The sequence below is a fragment of the Canis lupus genome, chromosome 10 (genome assembly GCF_048164855.1).
Source record: "Canis lupus baileyi chromosome 10, mCanLup2.hap1, whole genome shotgun sequence".
Taxonomy (NCBI): Eukaryota; Metazoa; Chordata; class Mammalia; order Carnivora; family Canidae; genus Canis; species Canis lupus.
In genome coordinates, this window is record NC_132847.1 from 52,824,144 (window position 1) to 52,843,041 (window position 18,898).

At 47.3% G+C, this 18,898-nt stretch overlaps 1 protein-coding gene across 12 annotated transcripts in view; it reads left to right on the forward strand.

Moving 5' to 3' along the window:
* The window catches only part of DNAI1 (dynein axonemal intermediate chain 1), a 124,618-nt gene that overhangs the window by 88,992 nt on the left and 16,728 nt on the right, over positions 1 to 18,898 (forward strand). For 10 of the 12 annotated variants that reach the window (XM_072841710.1, XM_072841711.1, XM_072841709.1 and 7 more), the window contains 9 exons: positions 127 to 207; positions 1,621 to 1,747; positions 2,017 to 2,138; positions 2,382 to 2,501; positions 3,480 to 3,539; positions 4,971 to 5,105; positions 8,045 to 8,129; positions 11,823 to 11,940; positions 12,195 to 12,238. In XM_072841710.1, the coding sequence (XP_072697811.1) occupies positions 127 to 207; positions 1,621 to 1,747; positions 2,017 to 2,138; positions 2,382 to 2,501; positions 3,480 to 3,539; positions 4,971 to 5,105; positions 8,045 to 8,129; positions 11,823 to 11,940; positions 12,195 to 12,238 (892 nt within the window). The remainder of the gene's footprint in view (positions 1 to 126; positions 208 to 1,620; positions 1,748 to 2,016; positions 2,139 to 2,381; positions 2,502 to 3,479; positions 3,540 to 4,970; positions 5,106 to 8,044; positions 8,130 to 11,822; positions 11,941 to 12,194; positions 12,239 to 18,898) is intronic. The other 2 variants (XM_072841716.1, XM_072841721.1) reach the window with 2 other exon arrangements.

Below are 18,898 nucleotides of genomic sequence, written 5' to 3' on the forward strand. Positions count from 1 at the left end.
TACAGTTTAGGAGCCTGCATAGAACCTGGCTGTGAGATGTCTGCTGATACCCTGAGGGGTCCTCTCAAGTCTCAAAAGCAGTAGGGGCCCTCTGTGTATAACCTTCTTGGTATTTTTCTCCCTTAGGAGCTAAAGGAGGAGTTCACCCGCATTCTGACAGCCAACAACCCACATGCACCCCAGAACATTGTCAGGTACAGCTTCAAAGTAAGTCATCCCCTCTGAGGTAGGGACCTCTAGGTACTCCCTGGCTTGGCAGTGATGGCTATATTACAAAAGCCTCTCTGCTATTAGAGATCACCTTTAAACTTTGGTCTTTGACTGGAACCTTGAAATTTTACATGGAATTTTCTGGAGATTTAAGAAATTTCTTTACTAATCTCCCTTGAAATCTTAATAAGTACTTATTATGTGTCAGACACTGTATTAATAAATTATTTTCATTATCTTCAATACTTCTAACTATTCTGAAAATTAGATATTATCCTCATTTTACAGATGAAAATATTAAAGCTTAGAGTGGCTAAGCCCAAGTTCATCCAGGAAATAGGGACAGAATCAGGATTGAATCCATTCTGCCCACCACCATAAACCATGCTCTTAACTGCTACACTGTTTTATCCTCCCATCCATCTGAGTTACCGAGAAAAGGGCTTTGTGGTGACTTTTTAAGGCAGAGCATCCCAACCTATGTGTACAAATAGTAATTCTTTTAGTCCTCCTGGGGCAGGTGGGTTTGGTACAACCAGAGCCCATGGGCTGGCTTCATCTCCAGTGAATTTATCCCTTTGTGTAAAATATAACAATTTTCTTTGTGACTTGAAAAAGGTTGAGAAGAAATGTTTTGAAAGAAGGAAGGAAATCCTGGTCTCAGGCAATGATACAACTAAGATGTTTATCAATAAGGAAGCTATTAAAAGAACCAGACTAATAGGCCCTATGAAAACAGGGATCGTATCTATTTTTGCTAAGCTTTATATCTCTGGAACCTAGAAAATACTTGGCATGTTGTGTTGTGTCTGCTTAAAAATTATTTGTTGAAAAGGAATGAATAAGGTTGCCTGGATTTTAAACCTAGCACTGCTTCTCATTTGCTGTATGAACTGGACAAGTGCCAAACTCAAACCTTTCCTAGATTTCTGGGGCCTCTTCTATAGAACAGGGGGATTGGATATTTAGTGTCTCTGAGAATCTATCCAGTCCTCATATCCACTAAATACAGTACAGAAAGGGTCAGGCCAGGGATATCTGATGACCATGTATGACCTTTCTCAGATCTGTGATGAGACAGGTATATGAGGATCCCAAGGCATGGATGTAAGAGCCAGTGACAGACAAATCCAGAGCTATTCAAAGTTGGAAAGAAAATATATTTTAAAATATGTCTTTGATGAGAACTTTAAAAAAAAACTTTATTTCATTTGCCTCTTCTTCTTTAAGCTGGAATGTAATGAAAACTTCAGGTTAACTGAAGATTGGAGGATATATATATATATATATATATATATATATATATATATACAGATGGACCACATTAAGCCTTACAGAATGAAGGCAGACTACATTTCAACTCCGGCCCTTTTGGGACACCTGGTCTGACTCAGTCCCCTCTCCTCTTAGGAAGGCACATATAAGCTTATTGGTGTTGTGAACCAACTGGCAGTTCACTTCAGCCAGGTCGGGAACCTGATCCCCAAAGACTCGGACGAAGGACGGCGGCAGCACTACCGGGATGAGTTAGCAGCAAGTAGGCCGAGGGACCAGCTCAGAGCTGGAGCCCAGAGCCCGGGCCCCTTTCCATGGTCACCCAAGGGAGCAAATACTAAGCCAGAACTCTGCAGAACTTCTACTTACATAAAGTTCCAATAGCTGGCTGTCCTGGTTAGGTCTGGGAGTCAACCCATGAGAACTGTGGTATAGCTGAGGTCTCAAAGGTAGAAACCAAGAAAGCCTGGCCCTGCCAGGGGGTGGGAGAGTAGGCTCGGGCTTTGGGTTCACCTGCAATTTCTTACCAAGGTTCTCAGGAGTCCACTAAGGTGGTGATTTCTGAAACTGAAATCCTTGAAGAAGAAGAAGAGCTTAAGGAAACAGAAGCTGAAACTGAAGCTGGGAGTCAAACAGATATGCCTGTAGCTGAGGTACAGTATAATATTGCTCCCATTCCTCCCCTTCCAGCTCCAGGTGTGGATGAAAGCTGTAGGGGTAACTTGTTGGAGGTAGAGCTGAAGGTGAGAGGTTAGAGGCTGCAGGTACCAATACCTCTTGCATCATCACCCTCTCCTACTTCCATCCTCTCCTAGGATATGACTTCTCCCCACTATTGACTCCCCACCACCTTCTTCTCACAGCTGATCCCTGATCCTGTGGGTCTTTTTTTCCAGGTAGCTGAAAAAGTGACTGAAGAAGAATTGATGACTCCTAAGCAGCCCAAGGAGCGAAAGCTTACCAACAAGTTCAACTTCAGTGAGAGGGCCTCACAGACCTTAAACAACCCTCTCCGGGTAGAGCAGCCCCCACCGCAGTGCCTCTACCTTGAAGCTCTGCACTTTGCATGGCAGGAAAGGAGCAGGCCTGCTCCCAGTCTCAGCAGCCCTTAGCTTGGAAGGATGAGAGGCACAGGCTGAGGAGAGCTGGGAGCATGTGTTTGGGTCCTTGTAAGCCAACCTGATGGGAGTTCAGAGTGGATAACAAGGAGTCTGAAGCCCTTCACTGAGACTGAAGCATGTACAGGCCTTGGAGAGGACAATAAGATCTGGGGGAGTGAGGGGAGGCCAGAACGTGCCAGGGAGGCAGGACTCAGAGCCAGTTTGATTGAAGCTGATGGTCTGTAGTAGACTAGCTGGAAAAGGCTAGAAAAGTTCCCTGGCTCATAAGTATGGAGGGCTCTGAGTACCAGGCTGAAAGAACCTCTCAGGGTTTCAGGGGAGATATCCACATATATAAGACAGTGCTTTACGGAAACCAACCTCTGAATGGAGGGCAGAGGTCTATGGGATGGGTTTCTAGTACTCCTAATCATGCTGTATAGTCCCTCTTCAGTAATTTGCATGATATACAAGGAAAAGGGAGTGTATTCCTCTGGTGGAGCCAGAGACCCCAGTATTAGGAGGAAGTCTTGTCAGGGTGAAGGATATTAGCCCAGTAGCTTGCCAGGGGCTGACCTCTGTGTCTTGCAACAGGAAGCTGGCCAGAGACCTGTCCATCCCCCACTTGGAGTTTTTCTTGATTGAAACTGGGATAATCAGGCTTCATTGCCCCTGATTTCTAGCTTAGGCTTCTTCTGAAGGAGACTTAGAAGGAAAATGTAGGCTTTTACTGCATCATTTGGTCCTTTATTCAGGCCCTGTTTACTTCCCCAGTTCCATGTCCCACCCCTCCCACTGCTCCAACTGAACTACTTCACTTATAGATATACTGTTGGGTTAATTGAGAAGGAGTTGAGGGCTTTCTATGGGTTTCCCATTGTCATTGTTCTCTAGGACCGAGAATGCCAGATGGAACCTCCTCCCAGGACAAACTTTTCAGCCACAGCCAATCAGGTAAGACCCTGGGTCAGTTTAAAAGTCATCATCACACCTCCAGCCACCTACCCCTGCATCTTTGTCAAAGATTCCTCTGGAAGTTTGCCCTCCTCATTCATCCATCCTCCTGTTCCTTATCCAGGTTCTGAACACTTGGCATATGAGACAGTAGGTCACCACCCAGGGAACTCTAGATCAGCTACATGCCCTCCAGGGCAAGGCTGTCAAAGAGGGGAAAAGGCATGGCTTCTGACTCTCTGCAGCTCATGGTATCCCAAGGCTGACTCTGAAGTGTTAGCACTCTAGCTTGCCCTTCTAGCAGCTTTCATTGTTCCTGCAGACCCTCCTTCTCCCTCAAATCCTACTGGATACCCATTCTGATTTGGGCAGGATATGGTGCTAGGAGCCCTGAGCTCAGCCCCCAGCTTTGCTGCTCATACTATAAGATCCTGGGCAAACCATGTCACCCTTAATGCATCAATTTCTTTTTCTTTTTCTCTGTCAAATGAGGATGATAAGCAGCCTCACAGGATTGTTAGAAGGCTCTGAATGAGATAACAAACATTGAATTATGTTGTAGTGTGGAATACTGGCCCATGGGTGAATCATTAATGTAAGGTGTGTCTATCTGGCCTCCAGGTGGCAGTGACTGCCCAACTCTGGAGACCACAGAATGTGATCCAGAATTTTTGCCCAGTCCCAGATCCTTGGTGCTTCCTTGCTACTATCCTGGAGCTCCTATTGGTGTCAGATCCAGTTAGCAGGGGTCCCCTTACTTTAAAAAAAAAAAGATTTATTTATTTTAGAAAGAGAGTGAGTGAGCAGGGGAGGAGCAGAGGGAGAGGGGGAGAGAGGGGGAAAGAATCTCAAGCAGACTCTATGCTCAGTGTAGAGTCCAGCATGGGGCTCAATCCCATGATCATGAGATAGTGACCTGAGCTGAAACCAAGAGTCAGACACTTAACTGACTGAACCACCCAGGCACCCATCATTTACTTTTCGTTTACCTTTTTATGCTCACAAGGTGTGGTCAGTGTGAACTGACCAACATGAACTAGTAAAGCTTATTACATCTCCATGGGGGGAAACATTTTTAAAATATTCTACTTCAGAGTCTTATAATTCACCAAGAAAAATGTGAGCTAGCCCATTTGTTTTGCCTAGTGGGGTCTGTAGGTTGGAACAATACTGATCTCCAGCTGATAACTGAGCCTGAGGTGGAAAGCTCATCCCAGAGGTGCCCTGAGAGCTCCTTCATTCCTGTCCTCAAGCTGGCAGCAGAGAAGATAGACATTGAATATATAACTACAGTAGGCCAAGTAGGGGATGCTATAGAGACATGTGACAGGGGTTGATATAATCTATTCCTCAAGCTCTAGAAGCTGAATAGGAGTTGGCTGGCTGAAGATTTTGCCCTGTGATGATCCTTCTCATCTTGCCCTTGCCTAGTGGGAGATCTATGATGCCTATGTAGAGGAGCTTGAGAAGCAGGAAAAGACCAAAGAGAAAGAGAAGGCAAAGACACCAGTGGCTAAAAAAATGGGGAAGATGGCCATGAGGAAGATGACATCTATGGAGTCCCAGGTTTGATGGAGGTTCCTATGGCTCTGTCACAGAGAATAACTGAGTGGGATCTTGGTCTCTGGGTAGAGAAGCCTGTCTATCTGAAATAATGTCACAGACCTTAAGGGGAGTGCTAATGTTGAAGTATGAAGAGTTCTTTCCTTGTAGAAACATGTGAGAAGACTTACAGCCTCTGGCAATCCACATGTCTCTCCAATCTTGTATAGGATTCAAGATTATTGGGTTATGGGGCAACAGAAGACATAAATGTTATTGAAAGCCCAATGTACACCTTGAAAGAGCTCAGGAGTCTTCTCAGGATGGTGTGGGATATGAAAATAAGGCACTACCTCCCTGAGCAGGGCTCTTGGGGTTTGGGAGAGTGAGTTGCTCTTTGACCTTCAGTCCTTGTGTTTATTTGTACCCAATTTTTATGGTGAGTCTTATGGGCCAGGAGCCAAGTCAAAGCTAATCACAGTCACCAGCAAGTCCAGGCCACTGGATGTGGTCATTCTGGATTTTTACTGTCTGGCTGGATTTTTACTGTAAAGAACCATATAGGAGTCATTATAGAGGTAATAGTTGGGGGGCTCACTGTGGGTATAACCTGTATAGGTTGGGGATCATCATGGAAGTTATAGTGATAGGTCACCACAGGGAAGATCACCACGGGGAGTGCTGAAGGACCACATTTGTCCCTTCAACAGAGAGAAAGTTGGGTCAGGAGCCAGAGTCGCAGTATGGATATCAGATTGAGTTTGACCTGCAATGGAGTGGGAAAGATGAGGGCCACAGGAAGCTTAGGTCTGGGTTCAGCACCTTGGAGAGTTCCCAGGCAGCTCTGGGAAGTGGCTCTGCTATAGAAACCAGACGAGTTAAAGGAAATTTTGCTTTGTCTAAGGTATCCCCACTTCCACTCAAATCCATGTCCCTGATAAAAATCACATTTTGCAAGAGCTTTGAGGGTTCCCTGCCTTGGCTTAATATGAACTGCCTCAATTCAGTTTCATTCAACTACAGACCAAGCACTTGTGATCATGATCATGCTGGGTACTGGAACCCTGAGGTGAAAGATGAAGTCCTTGCCCCATGGGTTGCCCTGTCAAGACCCCTGACTTCCCCTGTACTATTACCTAGAAGTTAGCAGCTTCAGAGGGGCTATTTGCCTGGGTCACATTTCACTTGAAGATCCATCAATGGTTTGGCTATAGGCTGTTTGGCTATAGGCTGTGTGCTAGGACCATTATTGCAGAAACCTTAATTGCAGCTGCCAGGACCTAGAAAACAGAAGAAATGTCCCTGTGGCTGAAAATTGTCCTTCGGTCCAAGCCCTTGGTGCCTAACATGTCTATCAGACTTGGTGTCTAACATGCCCAGGGAAGAAGGACTACACTTGAATCTTCCAATTTGGTTGACATTGAAGGCTGTGATGCAGGAAGATACCAGCCCTCTGAACGAAGAAGCTACAGTGGAGGCAGGACACTGAATACTTAGTGTAAAACCACTACACAAGGCAATTGAGTTTTAATTGGGAATCCCAAGAACTGGTCCTGGCTGTCTGTAAAATAGAGTGGCCCTTTGCTTAGGCCCAGTGCATGAAGAGTGACCTCTTCTTCAGTGACTTGCATCTGATGAAGTTGATATAAAACTCAAGTACATGGGAAGGGAGAAAGTGGAATAATTCCATGATACCCTGGAGTAATAGATCTCAAGTTTGTCTCATTCATGATTTGGATGAATGTACAGAAATGAAAGCAAGTTTGTCTGATCTGAAAGATTGGGACAGGAATGGGAGAAAGGGTTCAGAGGCCACAAGTTTAGTCAGAACTAATGAAAAGCAATGTCTGTTCAAGTAGCATAATATCCAGAACAAGGGAGACTGAAGTCCACCACATTCTGTCTTCAGAGCACATCAAAAACCCTGAGTCTGCCAGGATAAGGCAAGGGTGTTCAGGCTAGTGAGGGACTGGCTTTCTGTGTGAAGCTGAGGGCTTGGGACCTAGAGTCCACAGAGCTGAGTTTATTTTTTTATTTTTTTCAGAGCTGAGTTTATATCCTGTCTTTGCTACTTATTAGCTGGGGTTTTCTAACCTGTTTCCTCATTGGAAAGACATCCTAAAGATACTTTGCAAGATTATTGTAACAACCCAAGATTATGTACAGTTGCTAGTATGGTACAGTGACCCTATGGTGCAGGTGCCATTATTCATCCCTGCTGTATCATGTGTACTCTAAGACTCAGAGAAATAACTTGCCTAAAGTTGCCACTTGGCTCCTAATCCATGGGATGGGAAGGGAATGCAGGTCTGTGTAGCTCTACCACCTGATGCTGACACTCCTGGGATATCTCATTTTCAAGAGCCATGGACCTGGCCATGTTGAGCCCCTTGAGCTGCCCACTCATCTGGTTCCTTCCTGCAGTGGGCAAAGTCTTGGATTAGGAGTCATTTCTGCCTTGTACTTCTGGTATACAAGCATATCTCTTCCCCTCTCTGGGCTTCTATGTCTTCCTCAACTCTTAACTAAATAAATTGGACCAGAAGCTCTCTTTAATGGGAGTCTTTGTCATTTCCTGAAATGGTGAAACCTCTCTGTCTCCACTGAAGAAGGCTCTTACCTTCCCTTTTCTGTTCTTCCCTCCAACACCCTTCCTGGGATCTCTTCAATGTCCTATGTTGTACTCCAAGATGCCTTCTGAATAAGCTCAGAATGAAAGATCATGAGGCAGGCTGTGCCCAGGAGCCAAGTATGGCATTGCAGACTCCTTGTGCCATTTATGAGCTGGGCATTCCCAAAAGGGGGTGGGGAGGTGAGCTGGTCCTTGACACATGAAGAGATATCTTTACAGAGTTATCTGGGGTGGGTGGTGTCAGAGACACAATTGTACATCTTGACTGTGGCTTGAGGCATAACATTTCCAGGTACTAGTATGAGGACCTGTGGCCTCTCTATCTCCACAGAGTGATGACATCACCAAAGTGACTCAGGCCGCTAAAATTGTGGAGCGGATGGTCAACCAGAACACTTATGATGATGTTGCTCAAGGTAAGATTTGAAGTGCTGACAACTACTATTATAGCCTGTATTAAAAATTCCTCATGGGGCACCTGGGTGACTCAGCTGTTGAGCATCTTTGGCTCGGGGAGTGATTCCGTGGTCCTGGGTTCGAGTCCCACGTCGGGCTCCCAGTGCATGGAGCCTGCTTCTCCCTCTGCCTGTGTCTCTGCCTCTCTCTCTCTCTCTCTCTGTGACTATCATAAATAAATAAAAATTAAAAAAAGAAATAAAACAAAAACAAAAAAATTCCTCATGGGGTGCCTGGGTAGCTCAGCTGATTGAGAATCCAACTCTTGATTTCAGCTCAGGTTAGGATTTCAGGATCCTGGGATCAAGATTTATGGGCTCTGTGTTCAGTGGGGTTCTGCTTCTCTCCTCCATCTTCCTCTGCTACCTCTGTGCTTTTTCTCTCTAAATTAAATAAATATTTTTTAAAATTCTTCGCATAAGGCATGAGTGTCCCATGTTAGGTCTGTAGATGCAAGGGGGAGAAAAACTAATCCTTCCCTCCTCTGGATGTCACCTGGAAGACATGGCATACACAGGTCTACTACAAACAATGGAATAAGAAAAAAAATGGGTCTATTGATGAGATCTGACAATGGTGCAGCAAAAACACCTGCACATTAGTGATCCAATGGATCACTTCCCAACAGCCCAGGGAATCAGGCAGAGAGCAGAGAGTATTACCCCTACTTTACACAAGAGGAAGCTAAATCCAAATCTACCTGGCTAGTGAATGGCAGAGAGGACCCAAATCTAGGTCTTGAGCTTCCTAATTCTTGTCTCTACTGTGTCCATCTTGGAGACAATATAAATGCTACAATACAGACTGAAACTGCTCTGGGGGAATGGAGGAATGGAGGAAGGGATGAGTGGCAGCAGTAAAGGAAGGCAGCAGGGAGGGATAAGCTAAATGCCAAGGGATAAGCAGAGGTTGAATGGGAGATTAGCAGAAAGGCAGATGTTTTCACTGGGTGAGGGACAGCATGAGCAGTGACTTGGTGGTAAAAACAAATTGGAATGGACTCTGAGGACAAAGGGCAGCTGGCTCAGTGACTCAAACAGGGGTTTGTTGGAAAGTAGGGAGAGTTCAGGTTATGAAGGTGATTAGAGCCAGTTAATGAAGGACCTAGAATATCTCAGGGAATCCGAGCTTTTCCTGCAGACAGTTTAAAGATACTGTCCAGGCGGGAACATAGCCCAGTGAGAGCATGGCCAGAGAAGGATGTGATTGGCCAAATACAGGGACAGAGATGAAGATGAGGTTCAGGTGTGGGGTGGAATGGGCCTCAACATATCTTTTCCAGGGGAGAAAAGGATGCAGTTACCATAGTGAAAAACCAGCACCAGTATTCCCTAGGAATGACCCATATATTGGGCATTGTGCTGTGCAATTTGCATATATTACTTTATATCGTCCTGACCTCCACACTGTCAGATGGATACCAATATTCTCTCCATTTTGTAGGTGAGAAATCTGGACTATTGCCACTCATTCAAAACCATAGCTAGTATGAGGAGTGAGTGGAGCAATCAGGACTTGAACATGGGCCCCTTGGATCCATAGCCTAAGCCCTTCAGCATAATGCTACAGGGCCACTGAGCTGGAAGAGACATTTCAAATAAACATTCAATAAGTCTATGCTGGTGATTAATTAGTAATGAAGTGAAGAAAGAGATTGATTCAGAAATGCTTAAATCCTGGGGGCCTGGGAAATTCTGGTGTCTTTGACAGAGCCAGGGAAACAGAATCCTTCCCATGGCATGAACAGCACATTCCCAAGTGGCTTGTATTTCCCTAAGAGGTTGTGCATTTATTTGGAGCAGCTGCCTCCCCAAAGTTGGCAGCTCCTCGTTGCTGGCTGGTCTCCTTTGCTGACAGCCTAGGGCTCTTCTTGGTGACTTGATGCTCATTGCTCACCCATGGGACATAGAAACCAAGGCTGCCAAGACCAGCAGCCTAAACAAGCCCCCTTGTTATCATTCAGGCTGGAAAACGACCTTGAGTGCTTTTCAAAGCTGTCAAAGTACACAGCAGCTGTGAATGAATTTGTCACTCACACAGCTTGGCTTTCTGAAACCCAGCCTCTCCAACCAGCCCACCGAAAGGGCTGCAAACACTATTAATATCCATGGAGAAATTGGCCTTGGTGAACCTTTTTCATTTATAAGAACACAATCACATAAAAATGCATTGAACTTTGATTTTTTTTAATTGCATACTCTTTTCCCTTTGGGAAAATCTAGTCATGAAGAAGTGAAAGCAGAGAAGTGTTCCCAATTAATCTCCTCTCTGAAATGAGGTATATTCAAAGATTGCCTAAGCTCAGGGATCTCTGATATGATCAAGGCTCATGCCTCTGATCACTCTAATTTTTTGTTGTTGTTCTGAGATATTTTTGAGGTTTGAGTGTAGTTCCATGACCTCAAGGCTGGGGCAGTGCCTGGGCATGTCCTTGACCATGTTGGGTGAGAGCATTAGTTTTCTAATGGGTCACCCTTGGTTGGAAAAAAGACTGAGAAACTTTTCACTTCTGGTGATTTATTTCATTGCATTCTTTGAACAGTCATTGGGTGTCTGCTGTGTGGCTGGCACTGTGCTAGGCACTTCGAGTCCAGTGATGAATATAACAAGCTGCCTGCTCCTCAGGAGCTGTCTGGTAGGCGAGACAGGCAAAAGGATAAATAGAAGCAATACAGCGTGACAGATATTTCAGTAGAGAAGAGGCAAGGCTGAAATGGAGGAAGAAATGAATTCTGCTCAGCAAGAAAATGAAGGCCTCACAGAGGAGAGGGAATTTAATCACAGAGGATCTGCAGTGAGTGGGAGTCTGCCAGGAAGATGGAAGAGCGGGACATTTTAGACACTATTTGATATAGAGGTTACATGAACACTTAGCTGGAAATGCCATGGAAGTCATGGCTTGGAGTCTTGGTTTGACCAGGAAGCCCTGTACAAAGGGAGTCATGGAGGGATTTTCAGTGGGGTGGAGGAGGTAGTGTGGTGAGGCGATTTATTTGTTTTCACTCAGGTAGCTCTGGGGAGCACAGACTGAAGGAGGAGTTATCGGAGGTGGGGAGACCAATTAGGAGGAGGATGTAATAACCTAGGAGATGGTTCTTGGGCATTGACTATGGGTTTGGGGGAAAAAATGAATGGATTAAAGAAGTAGAAAGAAAATATGAGAGATGACAGAAAGAGATTAGTCAAGGATTATCCAGGTTTCCGGTTTAGCTAAGTGGTAAAATGGATGGTGCTTCTACCTAAGTCAGAGGAAGCAGGAGGCAGAGATCATTTAGGGCAGGAGATGAACTTGAGTTCAGAGAACCCAGTTCAGGGATCCATGCAGCTTTCTTCACCATAGTGGAGCATAGCAGCGGATGTAAAGATGGACAAACCTGGGATTTTATCTAGGAGGACATGGCTACTTTATTGTAATTTGCCTCCAATAGCAGTGAGAACAGTAACAATGACACATATACAAAGCTTACTGTGTGCCAGGTATTTTTCTAAGTATAATTAATCCTCACAACAGTCCTTCGAGATAGGTACTATTACTATTCCCACTTTGAAACACAGAGCCTGTTTTGGCCAAGGAGGTACAGACAGAAAGTGGCAGACATGGGTTTGCCATAAAATGGCAGTCCAAGGGCTGATTCAGTGTGGGTGCATTTAAGATTTCAAGTACTACGAGGATGCTGCTGATGAGTACCGAGACCAGGAGGGTACACTGCTGCCGCTCTGGAAGTTCCAAAACGACAAAGCCAAGCGCCTGGCTGTCACCGCCCTCTGCTGGTAAGTATAGACATTGCCGCAAACCCAGAGCCCCTGAGCGCCTGAGCAGGGCACTTGTACTGCGCTTAACCACCTTGAGGATGATATGTAGCATTAGAGGAAAAAATGGACCTGGGATTCTTATGGGATTGTGGGATCAGCCCAGGTCTCTAAAGTCAACAGTAGATGTCTGCAGTGTAGTTAGGCATCAGTGTTGTGTCCATGGGAAAGCCATGTTCATTTCCTGGGCCAATGGGCTGATATTTCTTTTGCAGGAATCCAAAGTACAATGATCTATTTGCAGTGGGACATGGCTCCTGTAAGTAATCTGGCATTTTTTCATTTGCTCACTCAACCAGCAAACACTTTAGTACCTATTCAGTGCAGAGCTCTTTGTGAGGTGTGAAAGATGACTAAGATGTAGTCACTGCCTTCAAGGAGCTCACAGTCTAATGGGAAAGACCGACAATCCAACCAGCAGTTAGAGCTGGGTGAAGGACTATGCCAAAGTGAGCCCTGAAGGTGTTATTGTCGTGAAGAAAGAGGGGATAGCACTTTTGGCAGAAAAAAATAGCATATGCAAAGGTCCAGAGGCACAAGAGATATGGGAGGAAATGAAACTGTTGAAGGAGTCAGGGTTGGCCCCCAAAGGGCTTGATAAGCTATTTCAAGAAGCTTGGAAATTCTCCTGAGGGCAGTCTTATGACATTCTTCTGAGGGGAAGTCACTGAAGGAACCTGAGAAGGGCAGGGACAGAACCAGAGCAGGGGGGTATTGCAGGCATGAGGCTGGGGGCTGGGAAACCACTTAGAAGACTGGTGAGGCTCCTCAGAAAGAGATGGCAGGACCTTGACCACAGCTGTGGAGTGGGAATGGGGAAGTGGGTTTGGGAAGCATGAGAAGTTAGGCTAGACCAGACCTGGGGAGAGAGTGGATGGTGAAGCCGAGCGAGAACTTTCCTGACCCGGCTTTGGAGCAGGCAGGAGTGAGGCAAGGTGCTTCATGTTCTTCACTTGGCCCCAGGGCCCTGGAAGACTGTTTATTGTCCAGGCTGTTGCTGCCCCTGCTGGCCCACCCGTCTCTCCACAGCAGGAGGCAGCAGTGTGGGAACTGTGTAGTAGGTTGCTTTCCCTTCATCTTCCATGTTCCCAGCAGAAGCCCCTGCCTCTGTGCTGGGCTGGACATTCCCCCTTCCTAACGGGAGAGGGCCCCACACTTCATGTTAGCTGCAGCTCTCCAGGCTAACAGCATGTTCTCTGGCTGGGAGGATCAGCATCTATGAACAGAAAACCCTTCCATTCTCCAAGCTTCTGCTGCCTGGCAGACGTGCAAGCTCCTGGTCCCTACCCCTCAGACTGCCTGTGCACCCAGCCCTTTCTTTGACCAGGGTTGGGGAGTGGGAGGGAGGGCAAGGAGGAGTTGGTGTTTATTATTCCTCTCAGGGAGGAGACCTTGGAGCTGCTCCCAGTCTCGTGGTCTGGGCTGCCTTTGAGGATGCCCTAAATGCCCGCTTTGTGTCCCCACTCCTGAGGGTGGGCTGCTGCCAAGCTGGAAGCACCCTCCCCCTCTGGCAGGGAACTAGCACATTCCTCCCCCTCTGCTGCAGCTACTGGGCCTGGAACAGGGCCTGGGGGTTGGGCAGGCCCTCCCAGGAGTGGGTGTGGACCCCCTGTGAGGCTGCTCTCAGCTCAGGCTCTCTGCCCAGGACTGAAGCGAGGGTGGGGGAAGCTCCCTAGCAGGTGGGAGGGAAACCACATCAGTTCTCGCCCCATCCTCCTCCCACCCAGTGCCAGAAGCAGGGGCAGCTGGTTGGGGTCATGCAGAGGCTATCCATAGGGGCAGCTTTAGTCAGTAGTGGTGGAGAAGTCAGGAATAGATGACCCTAAGCCTGACAGGCCCAGCAGCCTCCTTTAGGCAAGCATACACCCAGGAAGGGCCTCTTTGTCCCTTGCTGGCCACATCCACATGCCTGGGTAGTACCAGTCAGTTGTAGAACTTCTGCCTAGAGGGTTACTTCCCAGTGGTGTGACCTGAGGACATAAGCTGCTCTGAGCCTTGGTTTCCTTGTCGGTGACATGAAGAGGCGACACTTGCCAGAATTCCATCCAGGGTTGTTGCTAGACTCACTTGAAAGAAAAGCAAATGGGCCCTATGAACTATAGGAACCACTGACATGTAAAGGACAGTAATTGCTGATTTGTCTGCCATTCTGTCCCCTGGCTTTCCCGCAGGACTCTTAGGGGACCTAAGCAGAGAGAGAGGGCCGTAGGGATGGAGGAGAATCAGATAAGTCCCCTACCTACTCTAGAGAGCAGGCCCCAGAAGCAGCAGTGGTGGTATTTGCTGTTACTGCCACTAGCAAAGGAGTTATCGACCAGCTAGAGCCTTGCAGATCTCAGCACCACTCTGCAGAGGCCCAAGCAGAACCAGGCTGATCTGGGACTCGGAAGGGCTCCTGCATTCACTTTTGAGATCACCTCTGGGAGTCCTGTGCTCTAGAGTGCCCAGAGGCCCCCCCAGAAAAAAAGAGAGCAAAGCTGAGGCAGGCAAAGGGCACCCTAGTCACTGGATGAGGTCATTGTGAGGAGCAGCTGGCTCACCAGCATCCATCACACTGTCTTTGGAAACTCCCAGATGCCAGCCTCCTGTCATCAGACTTTGCCTCATACAGACAAACACTGGAGGAAGAATGTGGGTTTACTGTTGGATTTGACCCTGATGAACTCAGCTCGGGCCTCCTTTTGCCTGATATTTATTCTATAACGCAGCTAAGCAGGACTTTGGCAGGCATAGGCACATGCCTAAGAAGGGCTGTGGCCATTCTATTTGGGCACAGAGCAGGGTGGCTGGAGCCAGGTCAGGCCAGGAGCAAGAGGTAGGGAAAAGGGAGTCCAGGCACTTGCCTGCAATAGTACAGAAGCATTTGACTTGCCTTCATTGTGTGGCTCTTGGGGATGAGGTGGTGGGCATGTCAAGCTGCATGTAAAGCAGAGACTGGGGTGCCCCCTAGGGCCAGGCTCCTGTGTCTCAGCAAAGTTGAGATGCTGTGAGCAGGTGAAAGCAGATGGAGGAACACTGCCAGAGGGCAAGGGAAAGTAGTCTAGGAAGGGGTGGCCCATGGGGCAAAGCTGGGATGCAATTATATCGGCCTGCTACACTGAAGGGATCCTTTCCAGCCCATTAGCCAGTTGATAGCAGGGAAATGGGAACTCCTCATGGCCCGTTGGGCAGGGATGGTGGAGGAGATCCTGGACACTCTGTGTGGTCCTGACTAGCTCACAAGAGATGAGGGGGAAGCTTCGTGGTGGGCCACCCCTAAGAAAGACAGAGGAGCCAGCTGCACTTCAGCCCAGCCTCCCTCTGAGGGCAGCCCTCAAGAGGAGCCAAAGTCAGGCCCTGAGTCCCAGCACTGAACCCTTTCCCACTCTGTCCGATCACATCCTGGCCGATCTCTGAGCCTGCCAAGGCCAAGGATACACTTGTAGGGATTTAAATCTTTCCTGATCATTTATTTGTCAGCTTCACTAATTAAGCAGTGTTAATTTCATTTACTGAAAATGGAAATTCATCCACCTCATTTCTCCCCGTTCATCCTCCACACACAAAATCCATCACTCCTCAGCTGCAGGCTGCGTAAAATTTACAGGACTAATTATGTTGTCAGGTCTCTTTGTAAATACAGTCCATAAAGGCCACTGTGCTTGCCGGGTTGTAGTGCAAGGGCATTCCCGTTGTTAGTTTAATTACTGGTTAGTTATGTAGGTTCTCAAATGTTTGCCTCATTTTCCCTAAATCAAATTAAATGTCCCGCTTGATGTATTCTGTCTCCAAGGCCTTGCTCTTATTTCCTACGCTGTTTAAATATGATTTCTAATTGGAGGAAAGTGCTCAGAAAAGCCCAGCTGCCTGGGAGGCAGAACCCAGCCTGGCACTACGGCCTCTGGGCCTCTGGGCCGTGCCAGAGGTTTGGAACCCTCTAGCACTGATGTCCTGTCTTAGTGCAGCCTTGAGCTAGTCCCTGCTTTTGGAGACTGTGAAAATCCTAACTAAAAGGGCATTTCTGCTCCTGGAGTCCCAGGTGGCAAGGCTGGGTGTGGGAAGCTGAGGAAAGATTTCATTATTGTCACTAGAAGAGCTGGGGATCATTGCATCCATCACCCAGACTTCTAAGGACACTCTTTCTAAACCATCCCAGGAAAAGGTATCATCTATGGGGCTTCTCTCTCTGATTCCTCAAAATAGAGTTTGGGTCAACCTTCCCTGAATGCCTACTACATTTGTTTCCTATTGCTACTGTAACAAATTGCTATGAACTTAATGGCTTAAAACAACATCAGTCTATTGTTTTACATTTCTGGGGGTCAGAAGCCTAAGTGGGTTTCACTGGGCAAAAATCAGTTGTCAGCAGGGTTTTGGCTTCATCCTTTCATTCCTAGAGGCTCTAGGGGAACATCCATGTCCTTGCCTTTTCCAGCTTCTAGAGGCTGCCCATAGTCCATGGCTTATGGCCCCCTTCCAGCCAGCAAGTGCATTATTCTGACATCTGCTTCTATTCTCAACCTCCTTTTCTGAGTCTCCTGCCTCCCTCTTTCCCTTATAAGACCCCCTGTGATTACATTGAGTCCACTCAGATAATCCAGGATAATCTCCCCATCTCAAGGTATTTAACTTAATCAGACCTGCAAAATCCCTTTTGCCAGCTAAGTAACATAGTTATGGGTTCTAGGGATTAGGACACGGACATCTGAGGGGTTGTTATTCCGCCTACCACAGCCCCCTTCCAAATGCCTCTTGCATGTCTTAATAAGGGAGTCTTTAAATGGCTGCTGGCTTGGAGTCAGCCCTGGACTGGACTCTTTTTGGAAAGCCACAGTAAGAAAGGAGGAGGTGTGCTGTCTGAGGCTGGCTTGGCAACCTGTCTGCAGCTTGGCATCCAATTCCCTCTGACCACTGACCTGGCTTTAACCTGGTACCCTAACGTGCCCTTTGTCTACCTTGCCTTCCCTGAATCCTGAGCAAGAGCCCAGGCTTCCCCTCTGTTCTGATAGCCAGAACTCTCCAGAATGGCCCCTGTGATCTAGAGTTATTACTTGCAAGGCAGGGGTAGAGCTCTGGGACTGAGACCCCCACTGGTGGTTGCCAGTTCAAGAAGATACCCATCCATCCACACTCCTCACTGGGCACTACTCTGCTAGGGCCCCACCATAGGGAGCTGAGGGAGTGAGGGCTTTGGTCTATGGTGGCATTAAGCCCTCCTTCCCTGACACCATGGTTTTCTGAGAGCTGCCAGATCAGGTTCTACTAGGGGATTGATTCTCCTTCCCCGAATCTTGTGGATCATGGAAGGTCAGAGTCAGCAGGCTTTAAAGGTGATCTAGCCGAGGCAAGGGGTAGCAGGAGGCAACCCTCCCAACGGAGAGAGTAAACCTGCTGGGCTAAGCCGTGCTCACTCCATCCTTTGATGGAGCCTTTGCAGCAGGCTACAGAAAGACCTACTCATGACCACCTATAATAACAACGTACAGGTAGAGAAGAGTGGAGGGGCCCCACACACAGAAGAGAGGCTGAATGATCTGGAAGCCTTCCTGGAGAAGGGCAAGAGCATAAAGTGGAGCTAATGCCAAGCCAGCAGCCCTCTCCCTCTGTCTCAGAGTCACAGACCAAATGGTTCCTTTCTCTTTCCCTTCCCCTCCCTCTTTTCTTCTCTTTCCCTCTGTCCCTTTCTCTTTCCTTTCCTCTGTTTCTCCTCTCTTCTACCTAGCCACATTTACTTACTGAAATCATGTAGCTCAGAGGAACCAGGAATTCCTCACTGGCCCCAGACTTCAGAGTCTCTGCCTCTTTATACAGTGGAGTGTGGGGTTGGGGGCTCCCATCTGTCATTGGACCCTCCAGTCCTACTTTGAGAAACCAGGGAATTTCTGATATTCAGAACAAGATACCCCCGGGGCTCAGGGCCCAGGGCTTTGTAAGCCTAGAGCCTGATGAGATTCTAGTTAGTCTCCACTGGGAACCGAGGCACTATAGATACCCCTTGATGCCAGCGTTATACTGGGACTCCTGGTGGGTGACATTGTGATGGGAGTGTTGGAGAGCTGAGCAATGATGTACTAGGCTGCTGGTGACCTGGTTGGTGATATCATACTGGGAATGTTGGAGAGCTGGGAAATGATCACTAGACAAGTCACTAAGGACTGCTGGTTATCTGAGCAGTGATATCATATGGGATCCCTGGTGGCCTGAGTGAAGATGTAATTTTAGGACTTCTGGAAAAGATGATGGTACTGTTGGAGGTCTGGGCTGTGATGTCACCTGGGTATACTCAGAAAATGGAATAGTGAGGTCTCCCAGGGGCCACCAGAGTCAGGGATGAGAACATCATAGAATAAGATGGGGTGGAAAGGAAGCACCAGTTAAATGAGAGTTTTTTGTGTTCTCCCATTGTGGTTTGGAAGACAGAACCCTGAACTGGAATTCAGGAAACATATAGTCTAGGCATGATTAGAAACTGTGATCTGGGGGCACCTGACTAGCTCGGTCAGTGGAACACGAGACTTTTGATCTCAGGGTTGTGAGTTCAAGCCCCATGTTGGGTGTAGAGCTTACTTTAAAAAGAAAGAACAAAAAGAAATCATGATCTTTATATCAGGAGGACTCATTTGGTTGCAAGTAAGAGAGACCACCAAGGGCAAGAGGCTTATTGTCAGGATGTATGTGGCCTGAGAACTAAGACAGGACCTAAGGTCTTCATGTGATTGAATGTTCTCTGTGTCCCCATCTCTTGAAATCCATGCTTCTCTCTGCCAGAAGCTTCCCCTTATCATGTGTGAGTGCCCTGTTCTTTACACATTCTCTAGTCCAGATTCTGAAGAGATTGGACTGGCTTTGCCAGTTACCACCACACCATTAGGTCTAGTGTCCCCTTCCTTTCTCCATCTCCACATAAAGACCAGATCAGTGCAGTGTAATTTCAGCTATA